General features: G+C 41.7%; 2 protein-coding genes across 2 annotated transcripts in view; one reads left to right on the plus strand and one right to left on the minus strand.

Annotated features, from left to right (window-relative positions):
- Window positions 1-15,949, minus strand: part of DNAH1 (dynein axonemal heavy chain 1) — a 132,947-nt gene that overhangs the window by 21,075 nt on the left and 95,923 nt on the right. Inside the window, exons 51-55 of the mRNA XM_081847622.1 lie at window positions 14,817-15,025; window positions 13,929-14,100; window positions 13,428-13,619; window positions 11,134-11,244; window positions 9,887-10,072 (exon numbers count right to left, since the gene is read on the minus strand). Of these exons, the coding sequence (XP_081703748.1) occupies window positions 9,887-10,072; window positions 11,134-11,244; window positions 13,428-13,619; window positions 13,929-14,100; window positions 14,817-15,025 (870 nt within the window). The remainder of the gene's footprint in view (window positions 1-9,886; window positions 10,073-11,133; window positions 11,245-13,427; window positions 13,620-13,928; window positions 14,101-14,816; window positions 15,026-15,949) is intronic.
- On the plus strand, window positions 3,803-8,476 carry LOC309333610 (HAUS augmin-like complex subunit 3). Its single transcript, XM_081847344.1, has 4 exons — window positions 3,803-5,116; window positions 6,332-6,774; window positions 7,162-7,378; window positions 7,643-8,476. The coding sequence occupies exons 1-4, from the start codon at window positions 3,893-3,895 to the stop codon at window positions 7,856-7,858; spliced, it is 2,100 nt and encodes a 699-aa protein (XP_081703470.1). The 5' UTR covers window positions 3,803-3,892; the 3' UTR covers window positions 7,859-8,476.

Below are 15,949 nucleotides of genomic sequence, written 5' to 3' on the forward strand. Positions count from 1 at the left end.
AAGAGGGGTAAGGGACCATGCGGATAACTGAATAGGTAAGAAGTCTAGGAACTTAAGGAAGTGTATCATGTGGCCATCATTATAAGAGAGTTGAATGCTTTTTGACAACCAAGTGCTGGACTGAGGTGAGGGGAACAAAAATGAGGCAAGATGCTGAGAAAAGTTTGCAGTGATTAAGATGCAAGATGACCAGGGCCTGAATCAGCTTTTGCCAAGATGTCAGAAAGAAAAGGACCAAGGGAAAGAGTGAGAGTGTGTTGTACCTTTTCAACAGGGTAGGTGGTGGTGTTATCAACGAATACAGATAGTGTGAGGGGGCTGGGACAAATGATGAGAAGTTTGCTATTGGATGTAATGAATTTGAGACAACAATGGAACTACCAAAAAGAAATAACCAGTGAAGTACTTGTACATGTGACATCAGATGAAAGGGGGAAATTTTAGGATAGCGAGGGAGAACTGGGCATTAGCAGCACACAGGTGGTACTTAAAGCCACTCTACAATGTGTGTAGAGGAAGAACAGCAGAAAGGCAAGAATAGGAACCACAACACAGAAGGAAAGTAGGAGAAGAGCTTTCTTGTATGAAAATGCTAAAAGAGCAATTAGGCATGTAGGAAAAGAATTCATGGAGGGCAGAATCATGGAAACTTAGGGCAAAAGGGGAGCCAAGCAAGAGAGAGTGATTAATTTGAAAGGGAGAATAGAGGTCAAGGGGAGTGAGGACTAAATAGAGACCTTTGAATTTGGTAGGGAGGAGGTGGTCAGTGATTTTGGTAGGTACAGTTGAAGAGGTGAAAAGATTTGCAGAAGAGAAAACTGAGATACCAGAAGTACACAGCATACTCCAGTAGTCTGCAAATTGCAGCTAGATGCGAAATTGGACAAGAGATTTTTTTTTAGACTAGTGGAAAGGATAGAATCCAAAGTAACACTGAGTGAACATTCTGTCAGCTTAAGGAATTCTACTTGTGCAGTTGAATTTTTTCTCCTCCCTCCCACACACCCCTTAAATCTATTCTAGGGGTTTCCCAGCCCCATGAAGCAGAATTGGAAGGGGCATGGAGTGTGTGCGGGGGGGGGGGGGGAGAAGGGGACAAGTTCCACTGCACAAGCAGACAGGATGGGCTTGCTGAATACTACCCAGTGGCATGTTTAAATGCAGTCATTTTGAAGGTGTGGTTCTTATTTATTGGGAGGAGATGATAGCTGCCCTGAATATGGCTGCTTCTTTAGGTTTGAAACACCACCTACTTAGGTTTGATTTACACATGCCTAGTGGCATGAGGAAAAAGGAAGACTGGGTTCATAAACCTTTCATAGTGTAGAAAAGAGAATTTCAGGACATGAAGTGCAGTAAGTGTCCAAATCCTAGGGTGGCCAGTTGAAAAAGACAAAGCTCCCAAACCTTTAACAGCTATGTAGAAGAGGGATGTTAGCAACTGCAGCACATAATATAAGCAACACCAGCTGAAAGTCCTCCTTCTACATAACTATTAACGGGGCCCAGTCTTCTTTTTCAGCAGGTAACCCTTTCAAATGCTGTCTTCTGCATATCCATTAAGGATGCAGGGCCCTGACCTTTTTTGTTGTGCTCAAGTATGAGGAACCTTTGGCTGTTCAGATGATGCAGCTCCCATCAGCCCCAGCAAGCATGGCCAATGGTTTCTCACATCTGGTCTAGATCACTTAGAGTTGCCTAATTTATGGCACAATCTTAACCATGTCTACTCAGAAGTAAGCCCTGTTGAATTCTATGGGGCTTACTCCCAGGTAATTGAGGTCAGGACAGTGAGCCTTAGTCTCTCAAAGCTTTATGAGTGAACAATATTGTGCTTGGCATTATATGAAAACTGTCCCTGTTGTCAGATCTTTGAAGATGGTTTCATGTTTGCAAGTTGTCACTCAATGTCAGAACCACACTGAATGAGAAAAGAACATTTGTGCTTGAACTTTCCCCGGTTTAGATTATTGTCATACTACCTCTGTGTCGATAAATTGACTAAAGGGTTGCTAAAGAATCGTAAAACAAGGATGCAGTGATGGGGAGGTATGGGGAAGTCGAAGGAAAGAAGGTGCATGAAAATAAGAATATGAAGTTATACATGTTTAAATGTTTTGTATGTTTTTGTTTTGTGTTTCGCTTGTCTTTATTATGTGTTTGGAAAATGAATAAAAATTATTATAAAAAAAAAAAATACTACCTCTGTGTCAATGTATGTATGTATGTATGTATGTATGTATGTGTACTTGGAAGCTCCACTAAATTTACTTTCGGGTAAGTGTGCATTCAGTTATGGATAAAACCACCTGATGCAAATAATGGCTGAAGTGTCCCAGTGTTTGCCATCAGATGGCTAGGTAGGTATGCATGCAAGAGAAGAATCTCAAGAATGTCTTTTTGGAATGCAATGGGATGAGCTCCCCTATTATGTATCAGTAGGGCTACAGGCTGGGAAAGTACTGAGCATACTAGAGCTGATGGGCTTTCATTGCATTGCCACCCGTGAGCAGAAATTGTACAGACAGGATGGCAGTGATGATCAATACAAAAGGCAGCTGCCGGATATAGGAGTACAATACTAGATAGAAACTAATCGTACCAATTTGCCAATTGGCTTCCAATATAGCTTTAACACAGCAGTTTGCAATCAGGACAATTAGCAGCCGCTAATACTTGATCTTTGTGTTGTGAAAAGTTCCCCCTGCTGGTTTCTGCAGAAATAGGTATAAGAGAACTCCAGGCTACAGTTTGCTTCCAGGGTTACAGGGGTAAGTTACAAAGAGTGGCTAAAAAAAGACTACATGCATTGTTGTTTTGCTACTGCACCAGTGGAGTTTTGATCACAGAATTGCTGAGTTGGAAAGGACCCCGAGGGTCATTTAGTCCAACATCCTGCAATGATGTTGATGCAAATAAAAATGCAAAGTAAATCACTTGGCTCACAGGATTGCTCCAGGGTGGTTGTGGTCTGTGTGTGAAGAAGCTGGGGGATAGTATCCAAAGGGCAGAATAAGTATTTATGCAGGGCCCTGAAACTTTTCCCTGACCATGAGCAATCCTGCTTGATCCTCCTTTATATTATAAAATTTAACCTATTATTATCATCTGCATGCTTTCAAGATAAAAGCTATTTTAACACCCAAATGCATGGAGAAAGTTAACACTAAAATTCTCAAGGTGTGGAATTCAGATAACCAATACTAGGGGTGTGCATCAGCTCTGTGTACTTCCCAAATTAATGAGGCAAATAGGGGTGATTTGGGTAAGGTTTTCACATGCTTGAATCAGACTGACTGGAGACTCCTTAAAGTCCCAAGTTCCTCTGTAGAATTGAGTGTCCCCCATGCTACTTTTCGAAATGAGTGCTGCATTCTTTCCCAGGGGAAAGATTCTGTATCCCCCAACGATCTCTGTGAGTTGGGAGGAGAAGACTGTCTACTTACTTGCATGGGTTCTTTGCTGGGTAACAGGCTCTTTGTACAACCTCCCACCCCACCCCCGGAATGTATCTGCATACAATTTGGCAGACTTAATCAACCCTTATAGGGCTCCTATATCTGCAAATTTCATCAAATTCTGTGAAATGAGAAAAAATTATAGCCACGTTTAGATTTTCCATTACTGAATGTAGGAAAAGCAGAGCTTTGTTTTTAGTAGAATGAATTTGATCCCCCCCCAAAATGAGTCAAGCTGGAAAGATGGAGTGACTCCAAAAAAGACTGGGCTGCTTCTCAAAGCGGAAGATACAAGTCAAAATCTTATGGTTGGTGCACACCTCTATTAAACGTCTTACTTGTGCAATGATAGAATAGGTAGGCACAAGGGAGACCTCCCTGCATTTTAATAAGCAAACTGCATCTGCTCCCCCCAGGGTTCGAAGAACCAGAACATGCTCTCACGGAGACGCTCCAGAGTTTTCCTCCTGGATACAGTTGACAGAGGAAGTGAGTTTGTGGAGACCCTGAAATTTGTTTATCCCAAGGCAGATGATCTTCAGGAGAAAGACTTTGACTGGCTCTTTGATTGTCCTGAGACAGAACAGTTTCTTGAGTCTTTCTGCAACATAGTGGGGGAGGAGAATGTATCCAGTTCTACAGAACTGGAGGCCTATGAGAAACTGGTCATTTCCGGGAAGCCTGTTCTGGAAGGTGAAGCACTGGAACAGGTGTTGAAGACCTGCCGCCAAGCCTCTCAGCTCAGGTGTGCTATGCAGGAGAATGACACCTTGCCTCTTGAGACACTTGAACAAGAGGTGCAGATGCTGAAGAGCCAATGCGCCTGTCGGGTAATGCGGCGCACCAAGCTCCAAATTCGTCTAGCCAGCTTGAAGCGGGAGCTCTGTCATTCAGCTGAGAAGAAAGAGAAAGCAAGCCGGGAGCTGAAGAAGGCACACCTGCGGCTAGAGCCAGAGAACTTTCAGAGCAATGATGCTCTCAGCCAAGCCTGTAAGAAAGTAAAGGAGCTGATGCAATGGCACAGGAAGCCTGCAAGCAAGCGGCAGGAAGCCTCAATGGCAGCAGCGGACCTGGAACGTTGCCTTGAATTGGAAGAAAAAGTCACAAAGGCTTTATTGGGATTCTCACCAAAGGTCTTGCCAGATGTTGTCAGCGATGTGGAAGCTGATCAAACAGTTCTGGTGAAAAGGGGGCAGGGAGACTCTTGGGAAAAACTGGATACAGGGTCTATGGAAAGACGAGCTCAGAAAGTGCTGCTAGATAGTAAGAGTACATTCTGCAGTGATGATTCTGAGGGTCACAAAACGACACATGGCACGCTGAAAAGCCAAGTTCTCCCCAAGGGGCAGCTGGCCAATAAGAACGAGCCAGAGATTACTTGTAAAGCTCTGCCGCAAGATACGGACCGAATGGAAAGTGAGAACTTCAGAACCGTTCAGGATGGTCGTCAAGGAGGGTTGAAGATGCGGGGAGAAGCTGCTGAAATGGAGCATACCAAAGATGACAAGCTGAGCAGCTATCAGGAAGAACTGGAGCGCATGGCATTGGCTTACATGTGCAGTCAGGAAAAGGCACTTGTGACCTCTGCAAACATTAAAGGAATTTCATATACCTTGAAATGGGCAGGGAAGGCCCTCAAGGCTGCTAAGGAGAACAAGGTAGGTCACTAGCTTCCTGGCTTAAACAAACAGGGTTTAGTAAATGACAGTAAGCACCTGTAATACAATAGGCTCTGCAACACAGAAATGCATTGAGAGAGAGAGAGATACGAATAATAAAAGAGTGAGACTCTAATTCACCTGTTGCACTTGGTGAATGGGTTTGAACCACTAGACTTTTTACATTTGTAGTGATGCTATAAAGTTCAGCAACAAGTACTCTTTTTGTCACACAAGCCCCTGATTGGCTCTGCATTCATCAGAGCTGATGTTTGATTCTGTCCACCTCTGACTGTATCCATCCACCAAGAGCCAACCCCTGGACATTAAATTTTGTGGAAGTAGAGGGCTGAAACTGGCAGGTTTGGGATAAGGGACATGCTTCTGGAGAAGAGGAAATAAATGAGTGGTGGTGGTGAAAGCAGTTTCTCTAGGGAAACAAAGAAATCCCTTGCTGGGGATGAATGAAAATAAAAGAAACATTAGGAAGTGGGGCAGGGCAGGAGAGAAAAGTAAAAGCAACATGCAGTTTTCCACTTAAAGTCTGTACTGTATATCCAACATGTTCTCAACCATGAAGTCAAAAACTAATAGATTGGGGTGACAGCAAAAATCCCCTTGAAATGTTCCTATTTAAGTGACATCTTATTTATACGTAAACTAAATAATAAGAATAAGAATAAGAATAAGAATAATTTTTATTTATACCCTGCCCTCCCCAGCCAAGGCCGGGTTCAGGGCGGCTAACAAGCAATAAAAAAAACAAGTTGAATGAATGCAACTTAAAAACAAGATTAAAATATTATGTATTAACTATGCTGCAAACACAGACAAAAAGAATACTTCTGCCCCATGTTTTGAGTAAATTTTTACCTCCCACTTTATGGACTCTTGGCTGCTAAGCTTTATAAAGAAAGCTGATATAATCACTAGGCTTAGAAAATCAGAACTTAACAGGTCCTCTGGACCAATCTAGTCCTAAGCTATTTGTATTGTGTTCTGCATTATTCTCAGTTTTTTGAGTTACTTTTAACAAGATATATGGGTTTAGATATAGGGAGAGTACCATGATGTCATTCCCAATAGTATTTTAGTTAGAGTCCCATGGGTTAGGAGAATACTTGCCAACAAAACTGGTGGTTTTTCTTGCAAAGTTCGTAGAGGCCTTCAAGAACTGCAGGGGAATGTGAAATTTAATGTCCTTCTCTTCTGCAGGTGGAGGAAGAGAAAGGAGAACTGTATCTTCGTAGAGCCACTTTCCAGGAGCAGTTGTGTATCCTCCAAAGGGAGGTTAGACAGGCAAAAACCAAAAAACTTGTCCCTTTGCTCCAGACCAGTGCCAGCCTCCTTCGCTTGCCTGTAGTATGTGGAGAACTCACTTTGGAAACCAGGAGACTTGGTCATCTTGTATCGATGCAAGAACAAGCTGCTGGCCAAATGATGGTCCAGTGGAGCCATTTGGAGCTGCTGTGGCTCTTGCTGATGCATGAGCAGAAGAATCTGCAACAGATGAAGACCCAACTGGAGGGGATGGTGGCTACCTCGAATGAATCACATGCTAAATTGCAGGAATGGCAAGCCTGCTTTGAGGATTCAAGATTCTCCATTAAGCAATGCCCGCGGACTCTGATAGACCCCAGTGATCTCACCATGTTAAGGTAAAGATCCGAAGAGCTATGGCAGGGGAAAGGTATCAAATGGCTGCAAGTGTTAGAAACAAGGAAATACTTCCTTAGGGTAGAAATGGGGCTCGTTAGAAAACAAAAATAAGCTGGTATGTGACTAAAATGAAGCATAACCTATTGAAGATAAAACAAAACAAATTCCTTCCAGTAGCACCTTAAAGACCAACTAAGTCAGTTCTTGGTATGAGCTTTCGTGTGCATGCACACTTCTTCAGATACACTGAAACAGAAGTTTCCAGACCCTTCTATATAGTGAGAAGGTGGGGAGGGGTATTACTCAGAAGGGTGGTGGGAATGGGTGATTGGCAGATAGATTGGCAGATAGATTCACAGCGTCTTATGTATTCCTTTCCTCCTTAGGCTGTGGGAGATGCTAAACAGGCACAGTCAAGATAAACAACTCTTCCATGCCTATGGGGCCTTGGCAGGCTGGGGCTCCCGGTTATGCCAGGAGCTCAGGATGCTCAAAGTGCAGCTGGCCACACCACACTCTCAGCTTCCTAAACTGGAGTCTGACAATGAGGTACTTCACTGTTTGATGTATGGTGACTGCAACCAGCTAATGCTTCGTGCTCAGGTAAGCAAAAGCTGTAGCCCATCATGTGTGTGAATCTTCTTTTTCTTGCTATATTATCTATTAATAATCACAAGAATAGACCAAATTAACGGCACACAATGATCTTTGCTTTTGCTACACCATTAAGTGTTGTACTCTTGGGACTCCTGGTCCTCCTTAAGTAGCAAACTTCCCTCCCTGTGAAACTTCTAAATGATGAAAAATTGGAGAAATATGTGCTGCTGCTTCTGAACCCCTATTTGTTTTGACACCTGTTTTCTACAGGGACTAGAAGAACCTCTGGAGCAGCTTTACACCACACAAGCCAAACTCTACCAAATGCTAATGGACACCTTGAGTGATGTGAAGGCCAAGCAAAAATCCCTGCGGAGTCACTTTCAGCAAACTGAGCGCAGCCTCTACATGCATTTCTTCACTAACCCAGAACAGCTGAAGGAGCTGGTGCAAGATGCTGAGAAAGAGACCCTGGCATTTTCTTAGGTGTCGGTATAGTCACATGAGAGTAGTTCAGTAGAAAATAGTCCTCCACCTTGCTTGAAGGTACTCACATCTTATCATCATCTAGACTGAGTGGAAAGTCTCCTTAGGGAGAATCCTGTTCATGAAAGCTTACATTGCTATGTTCTCTTTGTAAAATAGACAGATTTGGACCTACCGGTAATTCCATATACAGTGTTTCTTCCCTACAATGACTTGGTAAAAAAGGCTCTTAAACTACAGTCTGTTTTTTCTCTTCAGAGTCTGAGTAAAGTGATGGAAGTAGTGATGGATGGGTGGGCTGAGATGTTGGTTAAAACTAAAAGCTACAGTGCATACTTCTAAGATGGGGCGCTGCCCTTTTCTGCTTGCCTGCATATTTATTGTCTACCTATTTTTCTATCTCAATTACTGATGTTATTCAAAAAACTGTGATGAAAGAAGAACATGGCTGCACAATCAAGAATGTTTTGTTTAATGGCCAGGGTCCATTTTTTGCTTCCTTAAATTGTGGTAATACAAGAAGCTCCATGGTTGAAAATATAATGTGTACCAGTTTCAGGCATGTTGCTTGTTTTATATTGAAAACAACTCACTGAAATATGCTAATAAAAGTAATGTTCACTTTAATTTTAACTATTTGTTTAGGCAAAGGGCTATACCAACTAGCCTAGAAATATGCTGATGTTGCAATATAATTATTGAAACACATTCTCCCTTTACCTTTCAAATAGGATATGGTGACAGGCATTGCAGAATCCTGGTGGAAACTGGTCATAATCACTTATTATAGAAGCCTATTTTTAGATAATTTCACTGGCAACAGGATCCACACATTTTATCATAAGTTACAATTTAATTTTGTTTCCAGAATTCTGAAGTAAGGTTATGGAGGGGCTCTCTTTTCATACACCAGTAGCTCAATATAACTGCATTTTCCACTATGCATTTAAGACATACTAAAAGATATTGCACATATCTCAATACACCTATACATTGCTTTTGGTGACTTGCTGCTGCCACCTGACAATACAGATGAGCTACTTGCCGGGGTCGGCACCAACTAACAATAAGTCTTCACATGCGTAGCAAAAATACACATCTAGAGCATTAAAAAAATCTCCATATGACTCTACTCTTAAGATCATCTCTAGGCACTGACTACAACATCAGTCAAATTGACAGCTGGCTAAATAAACCCAATTCTTGGAACAGTCCTTGAACAGGGGGAACATAATTGACAATAGGCCTTCTAAATTTTCTGGAAGTGCCAAATAATAGTAGGTAGTAACCCAGCATGTACCTTCAAATGTCAGTGAACAGAAAACGAGACAAGGATCTGTAGCACTAATTTTCTGCTTGTATTCAGCAGCTGTCAATGTTCTTCCCAGCTAGGAAGCTTTGCAGTGGCTCAATAATCTAGTAAAAAGGGAGTTGGCCTTTGAATTCAATAGGACTAACTTCTGAAATGACACAAACAGGATTGTGCTGTGTGATGTGAACTATGCTTTTACTTCCCTTACTCTTCTCATCTAGTGAAATGAAGCCAGATGGTAACATTACTATAGAACCATTCGAGTCCAAAGAGTTAAGGTGGTAGAGGGATGCTGATACCCATCGTTTCAGCCTCTCCGGCAGGTGCAGACTGCTTTTCATCCCTCCTCATCAGATTTATCATTTGATGAGTGAGGAACAATGTTTGATCTGTGTATATGCATCTGCATATGTGATGGCTGGGATGTGGGTGAGAGAGTGTGCATGCTGGATATGACCCCTCTGCCAGTGTGCAGTACCCAAAGGCACTACATACCTTTGGCTGAAAAGGATTAGATTATTCCTCTTCAGGGACAGCCATCAAAAGAAATAAGCTGCTACAACTCACTTACAAGGAAAAAAAGTTTGAAAATCAGAATGGGTGGGATGTTTAGGGGGTGTTACTATTGAACCTGTATCCATGGTAAAGCACAGACGGTATAACTAGTGTTCTTGTTGAAAGTATTGTTAAAAGCTATTCTTTCTCAACTCTGTTACCTCTGTAACATCATTTTTGTTGAGGTTCCTCAAGCTGGCAAGGGCAGCATCCAGGGCAGGCAGGGCTTCTGCCAGGTCCTTCTGTGCGTCATCAGCAATAGCCTGAGCGGTCTGAGCTTTGACTTTGGCTTTCATTTCCTCTGCCTGCACAGCATTCCGTGTTTCTTCTGCTACAGCTGTGTCTACCTGCAGCAGCACAAAGGTATTTGGAATCATGAATGCTTTCAGGACTGGCTAGATTAGAAGCACCTTTTCTGCATCAGTCAGAGACCCAGTCTGCCTGCCATGGTAAACCATAGTTAACGGCTAGGCCTAAATACATGGCTCTCACTAGCACACGGGGTGGGGGGGCAAACCACAACAGTTGTTTTAGGATTACATCTGAATACAGGATTGTGGCTTGTTTCACTCCCTACCCCAGCCCTGAAAAAAAGCCCCAAGACCACATTAAGCCAAAGGAAAACTTTGACAACAGATTAATGTTTGTTTGGAGTGGAGCAAACCATGAGCACTTATTCAGATGAAACTTTAAGTTGGGGGTTTGTTTGTTTTCCTTCTGATCACTTGCAGGAAGGAAAAAAGCAAGCAGGATTAGTGTATTCACAGTAAACTATTAATTATGCTTTACCATGATGTGTTAATGAGGTCATCGTTTGCCAAAGCATAAAAACATTCTAGCACAACAACAACAACAACCCAAGGGGCATGCTTTTCTCAAAAGGGCCAGGAGCAGATATGGCTGACCAGAACTCTGAACAGGAACACTGCTGATACAGAATGATAGTATGCAATGTTTGGTTACCTGTCTCACTTGGGAAGTAGTATATGATAGCTTCAAGTTCTTTATTGTGCATGCATGGCTAAAGATAAAGAGACTGCTCTTCTTATGAACATGATTGTCTGAAATAAGCATCACACCTCACATAGCAAGGTTAAATATTTGTAGTGTAAAGGGCAGGTCATGTCATTCTGGAGCCAAAAGAACAAACCCAAATGGCACCCCCTTTTGCAGTAAAGAACAACAAAAGTTTTCCTTGTGGCAAATGTGTTGCCCCATTATTTTAATTGTAGGACTTGTATTGTGTGAAAACAAGGCAGAGATGCAACATGGGCCTCCCTTTCTCTAGCTTAAAGCTAACAAGGAAGAGTATCAGCACAAAGTCCAATTATCAGGTTCTTTCCCCTTCTTGTTTTACCAGGGCACCATCAGCCTCTTTTGCAACAGTGTCTGAAGGTCCGCTGCATACCTGTATCTGTTCCATGGTTACCAGTGTGTCTTGGGCAGCCTCAGCCAGCAGGGGGCGTGCTAATTCTAGCTCTTCCTGCATTTTTGCTACATCTTCTGCAGTTCGCAAAAGCTAGAAATGGAGGGGAAAGTCATTTTCTTATTGAACGTGCCTAGCGAAGAGGAAAATAATCTGTTGCTACAACGCTGAAAACAGTACAGATAGTAAAGGAAAAACCTCAGAAGTAGCTTCAAGCTACTTGAAAAGAGAACCTCTTGCTTATTCTGGGCTCCACTGGAAAGTCTCTTCTATTAATCAAATTCTAGAGCACAATCCAGTCCAAGCCACAGTTAATTCTGTGTCAGAGTTCTATGCAGGTGCTCAAATCCCCCACCAAAATCAATGGTATTAAAACTGCTTAACTTTTACTTGGCCCAGCCGTGTTTTAAAACATTATTTTACCATTGCTTTTTCTTTGTTGTTATTCCATGCTGCCACTTTTCTGCATGAAAACTGGCAGCATTTCCTAAGAGCAGCACTATATGCTCGAAGCTTGTTTCAGGTTGTGGGTTTTTGAAATATACTCAGAGTCGCAAAATGATTTCATGCTCTTTATTCAGCTCATAGTGGTGAGGAGGAATGAATGAAAGTCCCCTCAAAGTATCTGCTTTATATACATTATTTACACAATGGGCTGCACATGACTGGCTAATTCCGGAATTCTACTGTAAGCCAATCAGGTTGTGGATTCACTTCTATCTGGAGCATGATTGGGTGGTTCCTGCCAACCAATCATACTGCTGCATTGTTCTAGGACCCATCAGACTGCTGCATTCTGAATCCTATTGTTCTAGGACCAATCAGACTGCTGCATTTTGGATCCTATTCAACTCAGTACATAACAGTTTTGTTTTTTTTAAAATATAAAGTATAATGTGCTACTAAAAGTCTCAGTTTCACATAAGACCAGGGTGAACTGCACTCAGTAAAGGAAAAGAGAACATCAATATATGTGGCTTTATCTTCATTCCTTCTCTCTCTCTTTTATAGCCTTACACATTTACATAGTGAAGAAAAGAGTCTACGCCAACCTTCCCAAGTTGGTGCCCTTCAACTCTCAGCATCCCTGACCATTGGCCATGCTGGCAGAAGCTGATGGGAGTTGAGGGTTCAGCAATTTCTAGAGGGCACCATTTTGGGTAAGGCAAGTCTTTGCTCACACCCAAATACAGATACATTGACTTTCACTAATGATATTCGGGTGTATAATGATTTGAGGTAATTAACACCAGTGACATAGCATTTACCTTAAATAAATAAATATAATTAGGCAAATCAGTTTTCAGCTGGCAAGAAAAACATATCTGTAGGCTTTTTGGAAGATGCATGTTAATTGATCTGATTGCTGTCTTAAAATATGAAGGCTGCATGCTGAATTTTATTCTGAGTGCTTTTCAGATATTTTATTCTGCTGGATTTTATTTTGGGTGTTTTTCAGATTTATTAAAGAATGTTTAATCATTCTTTAGTCTTATTTTGGTAGTGTTTAATGTGATGCATGCTGTTATTCCAGTTATAGTCATACAAGCACCCTCTGTGTTGAGCATCTTTCTAGAGCCTTCCATGTTGACCTCTCACTCTTCATCAGTTGCCAGCTGTGGCAGCTTCAGGTTCTCTCTCTAGGCTTCCTTCTGAATTCCCTCACTGAACTTACTGAAGACTGATCTTCCTACTGTCCTGAGCCTGGTGTAATATTCCCTTCAGCCAATCAACATGTTTCTGTTGGAATTCCAAACCCTTATGGACCAACAGGTTTGAAAGGAATGTCCACTAAATGACTTATCATAAACTAACCACTTTGGATGTTATTGCCCTGTACATAAAAGCTGGAACCTTGCATGTATATATCACTGTCTTCTTAGCACGAATTAGTAACTCTGACAGTTTGAACAGCTATTTGGTAGATTACCATCAAGACTTGAATACTATGCATCTCAGAGATGGGGAGCCTGTGGCCCTCCAGATGTTACAGAACTACAACTCCCATTATCCCAGACCACTTTTTACCTAATATTGATAGTTTCTCTAAAGGAGGCTTCCAAACCTTGACTTTCACAAGCAATGACAATGCTTTTGCAAGTGATCAGCACAGTGACACACTATACATCAGGCCAAAATGATATTCCAAACTTTTTAGTGTGTTGTGATGGAGGGAACCTTTTATGATGTGTTTTGCTGAAAAGGAGAAATCGGTCTATTGCTCTAAGTGCAGCCTTCAACATATGTGGTAGAACCCCAAGACTGAAGCAACTCACCTTGTCCAATCCACTCTTCATCCTGGTTTTGGCAACTTTGAGCTCCTGCTTTTTTGCACCTATCAAGGTGGTGAAGATGCCGAGCAGCTCCAGGTAGCTTTTGGGAGTGACATAATTATGCCTTGCCAATTCTGCCAGATACACCTTGCACTTAAGTGCTACGCTCTGATGGATTTCTACACACATCTCAATCTATAAGGGGGAGGAAACAGACGTTGGAAGAGGTTTCTCAACAGAAAGAAGGCAGAGAATGACTATGAAATGTGCTACATGCAAGATGCACAAAATGTGTAACGCTAACATTTATGAAATGAGTATTTCCTTGAAACACAGGGACCAATTGGAGAAGTGACAGCTATTCAAAACACTAGCAGGGACTCATTCAATATGAATTCTAATAACGAAACATTCAATTATTAGATAGCTGCTCTCTTTTTCATGTTTCTCCTTGCACATATGTAAAATCAGAGGTTGTGAGCATGTTTAAGAGAGGTCACTTACCATTCCCTGTATAATTTCAGGGGTGGCATCAGTATCTGGGATCTCATTGAAAAAGGAAGCAGCAACAGACTCCAGGGCTTCTGCAGGCCACTCATTAAACCAGTCAATGGTACAGCAGTTCACCAGAGATGGGAACTGTCTGAGCCGCGCTCGGAATACCTCTCCAATAGGACTGGAGAATGAGGAAGCAGTAAAGAACAAGAAAACCTTATTAGAATAGACTTCAACTAAGTCAAATATCTCTAGTTGGGATGTACTGCAGGGAATTCTTTAAACAGCAAAGGCCATGCTAGGCACATTCAGAAAACCACAATTAAAATTTATACTAATATACTAAACCACTGGGGATGGAGAATTCCCACCTCACCAGCAAAGCCTTTATACTCATTAATGTTTCCACAAGGCAATCATCCCAAATGTTGACATTCAAATTAGGTGCCCTACAGATCTCTTCTACATGTGTATTGGAAGTAAAGTCTGTAACTATGGTATGTGCCGTTATTCCTGACGGAATAGGCACTATGCTTTGTAAGTGAACACTTTGATCCGTCTAAGAATTGTGGGCAACACAACTTCATTGCTCCTATGGATACAGCGTTCAAAATGCAGTGATATTTATTTTGAAGATTTATAGCACAGCTATAAGACTATTAGCCGAAATATAATTGAAAAAGTCACATCAAACCTCAAGGGTACGGAAAATAGGAGTGAAGAAAAAAACAACAATATCTGAAGGATGACAGGCTCCCCATTCCTGCTATATTCCAGCCCCCTGTAGCATGGATCACCACTGATAGTAAAAAGTAAAAAAGTAAAAAGATAGGAAAGCTCTTGGGAGCTTGGAGACCCCCTTCACCATTTAGCCCAATGGACTAGGCTAGCTCATACCTCATGCATAGGACTGTGTGGATATTGCTGCGCACTCTCCCTGTGTACGCAGCCATCAGGTTGGCCTTGGTAGGCTGAAGCCCCTGGTCCTGCACTAACGGTTTCATAGTGGTCATAATCTGGTCCTGTTCATCCAGGGCATACAGGTTGGGTATGTCTCCTGAATTCAGCAGGTTGTTGATATCCTCAAGAAAGGACTCACTTTTAATCTAAAGGAAAAAATTAAAAGGCTTCTATCGGCAGTAATAATGTTGTGCCTTTCATTTTAACCTCATCTACTTACCCACTAAAGATCTCGTCTTTGTGACTTAGATTTTCCTATTGAAAATCACGGAAATGTAAGTCACAGTGAGAACACTGGTTGTGTAAATAATGAGAAATAGCCTAACTGATGGGATGAGATCTGTATTAGAGAGAGAATAGTGCGAAACCCCTACTTTGTTAATGTGAACTAGTAATTCAGAAATTAGACTAACATTTGAGACCCATCTTTTGGATCCAGTCCTAAACTCTGATCACTTTTCTAGGCATTTCATTCTTAAGACAATAAATATGCACTTCCTATCTATTACTTGCAATCCACTTACCATCCATCAACCCTAAACATCTGTTTTAGAGACATTACATCTCTCCAATACTAGTTGGGCTGTATTTTGTACCTGGGAAAATGCAAATTCCCCTCCAATGGTACACTTATTGCTACTAGAAGGCATTGACACCTATTAGATATTGCTTGTAATGAGAATTTTCTCCCTTTCCTTCACCCAATACTTATGCCATTTTATGCATTCTAATGTGTTATTTCGCTCATTATTAGCAATGTTTTCAATGTTTTAAATGCTGAGTGCGTGACCCAGTGCATGAAACTGATATTCCTTCCCTTATGCACAGTGCCACACCATTGTGTAAGCCACCTGCTTTATTATTATTATCATCATCATCATCATCATCATCATCATCATCAGAGAGCCTGTATGGTATAGTTGACTGCAGTACACAACTACCTAGAAGTATGGTTGTTGTCCTTCAACAAGTTGTGCAAATGGGATTATTCCACAGGATTGCACTGCAACATATCTAACCACAGATCATCTGGATAAGCCGCAGAGGCACTATGCAATTTTTGGTTTGCA

The sequence above is a fragment of the Podarcis erhardii genome, assembly GCF_964252035.2.
Source record: "Podarcis erhardii genome assembly, chromosome: 2".
NCBI lineage: Eukaryota > Metazoa > Chordata > Lepidosauria > Squamata > Lacertidae > Podarcis > Podarcis erhardii.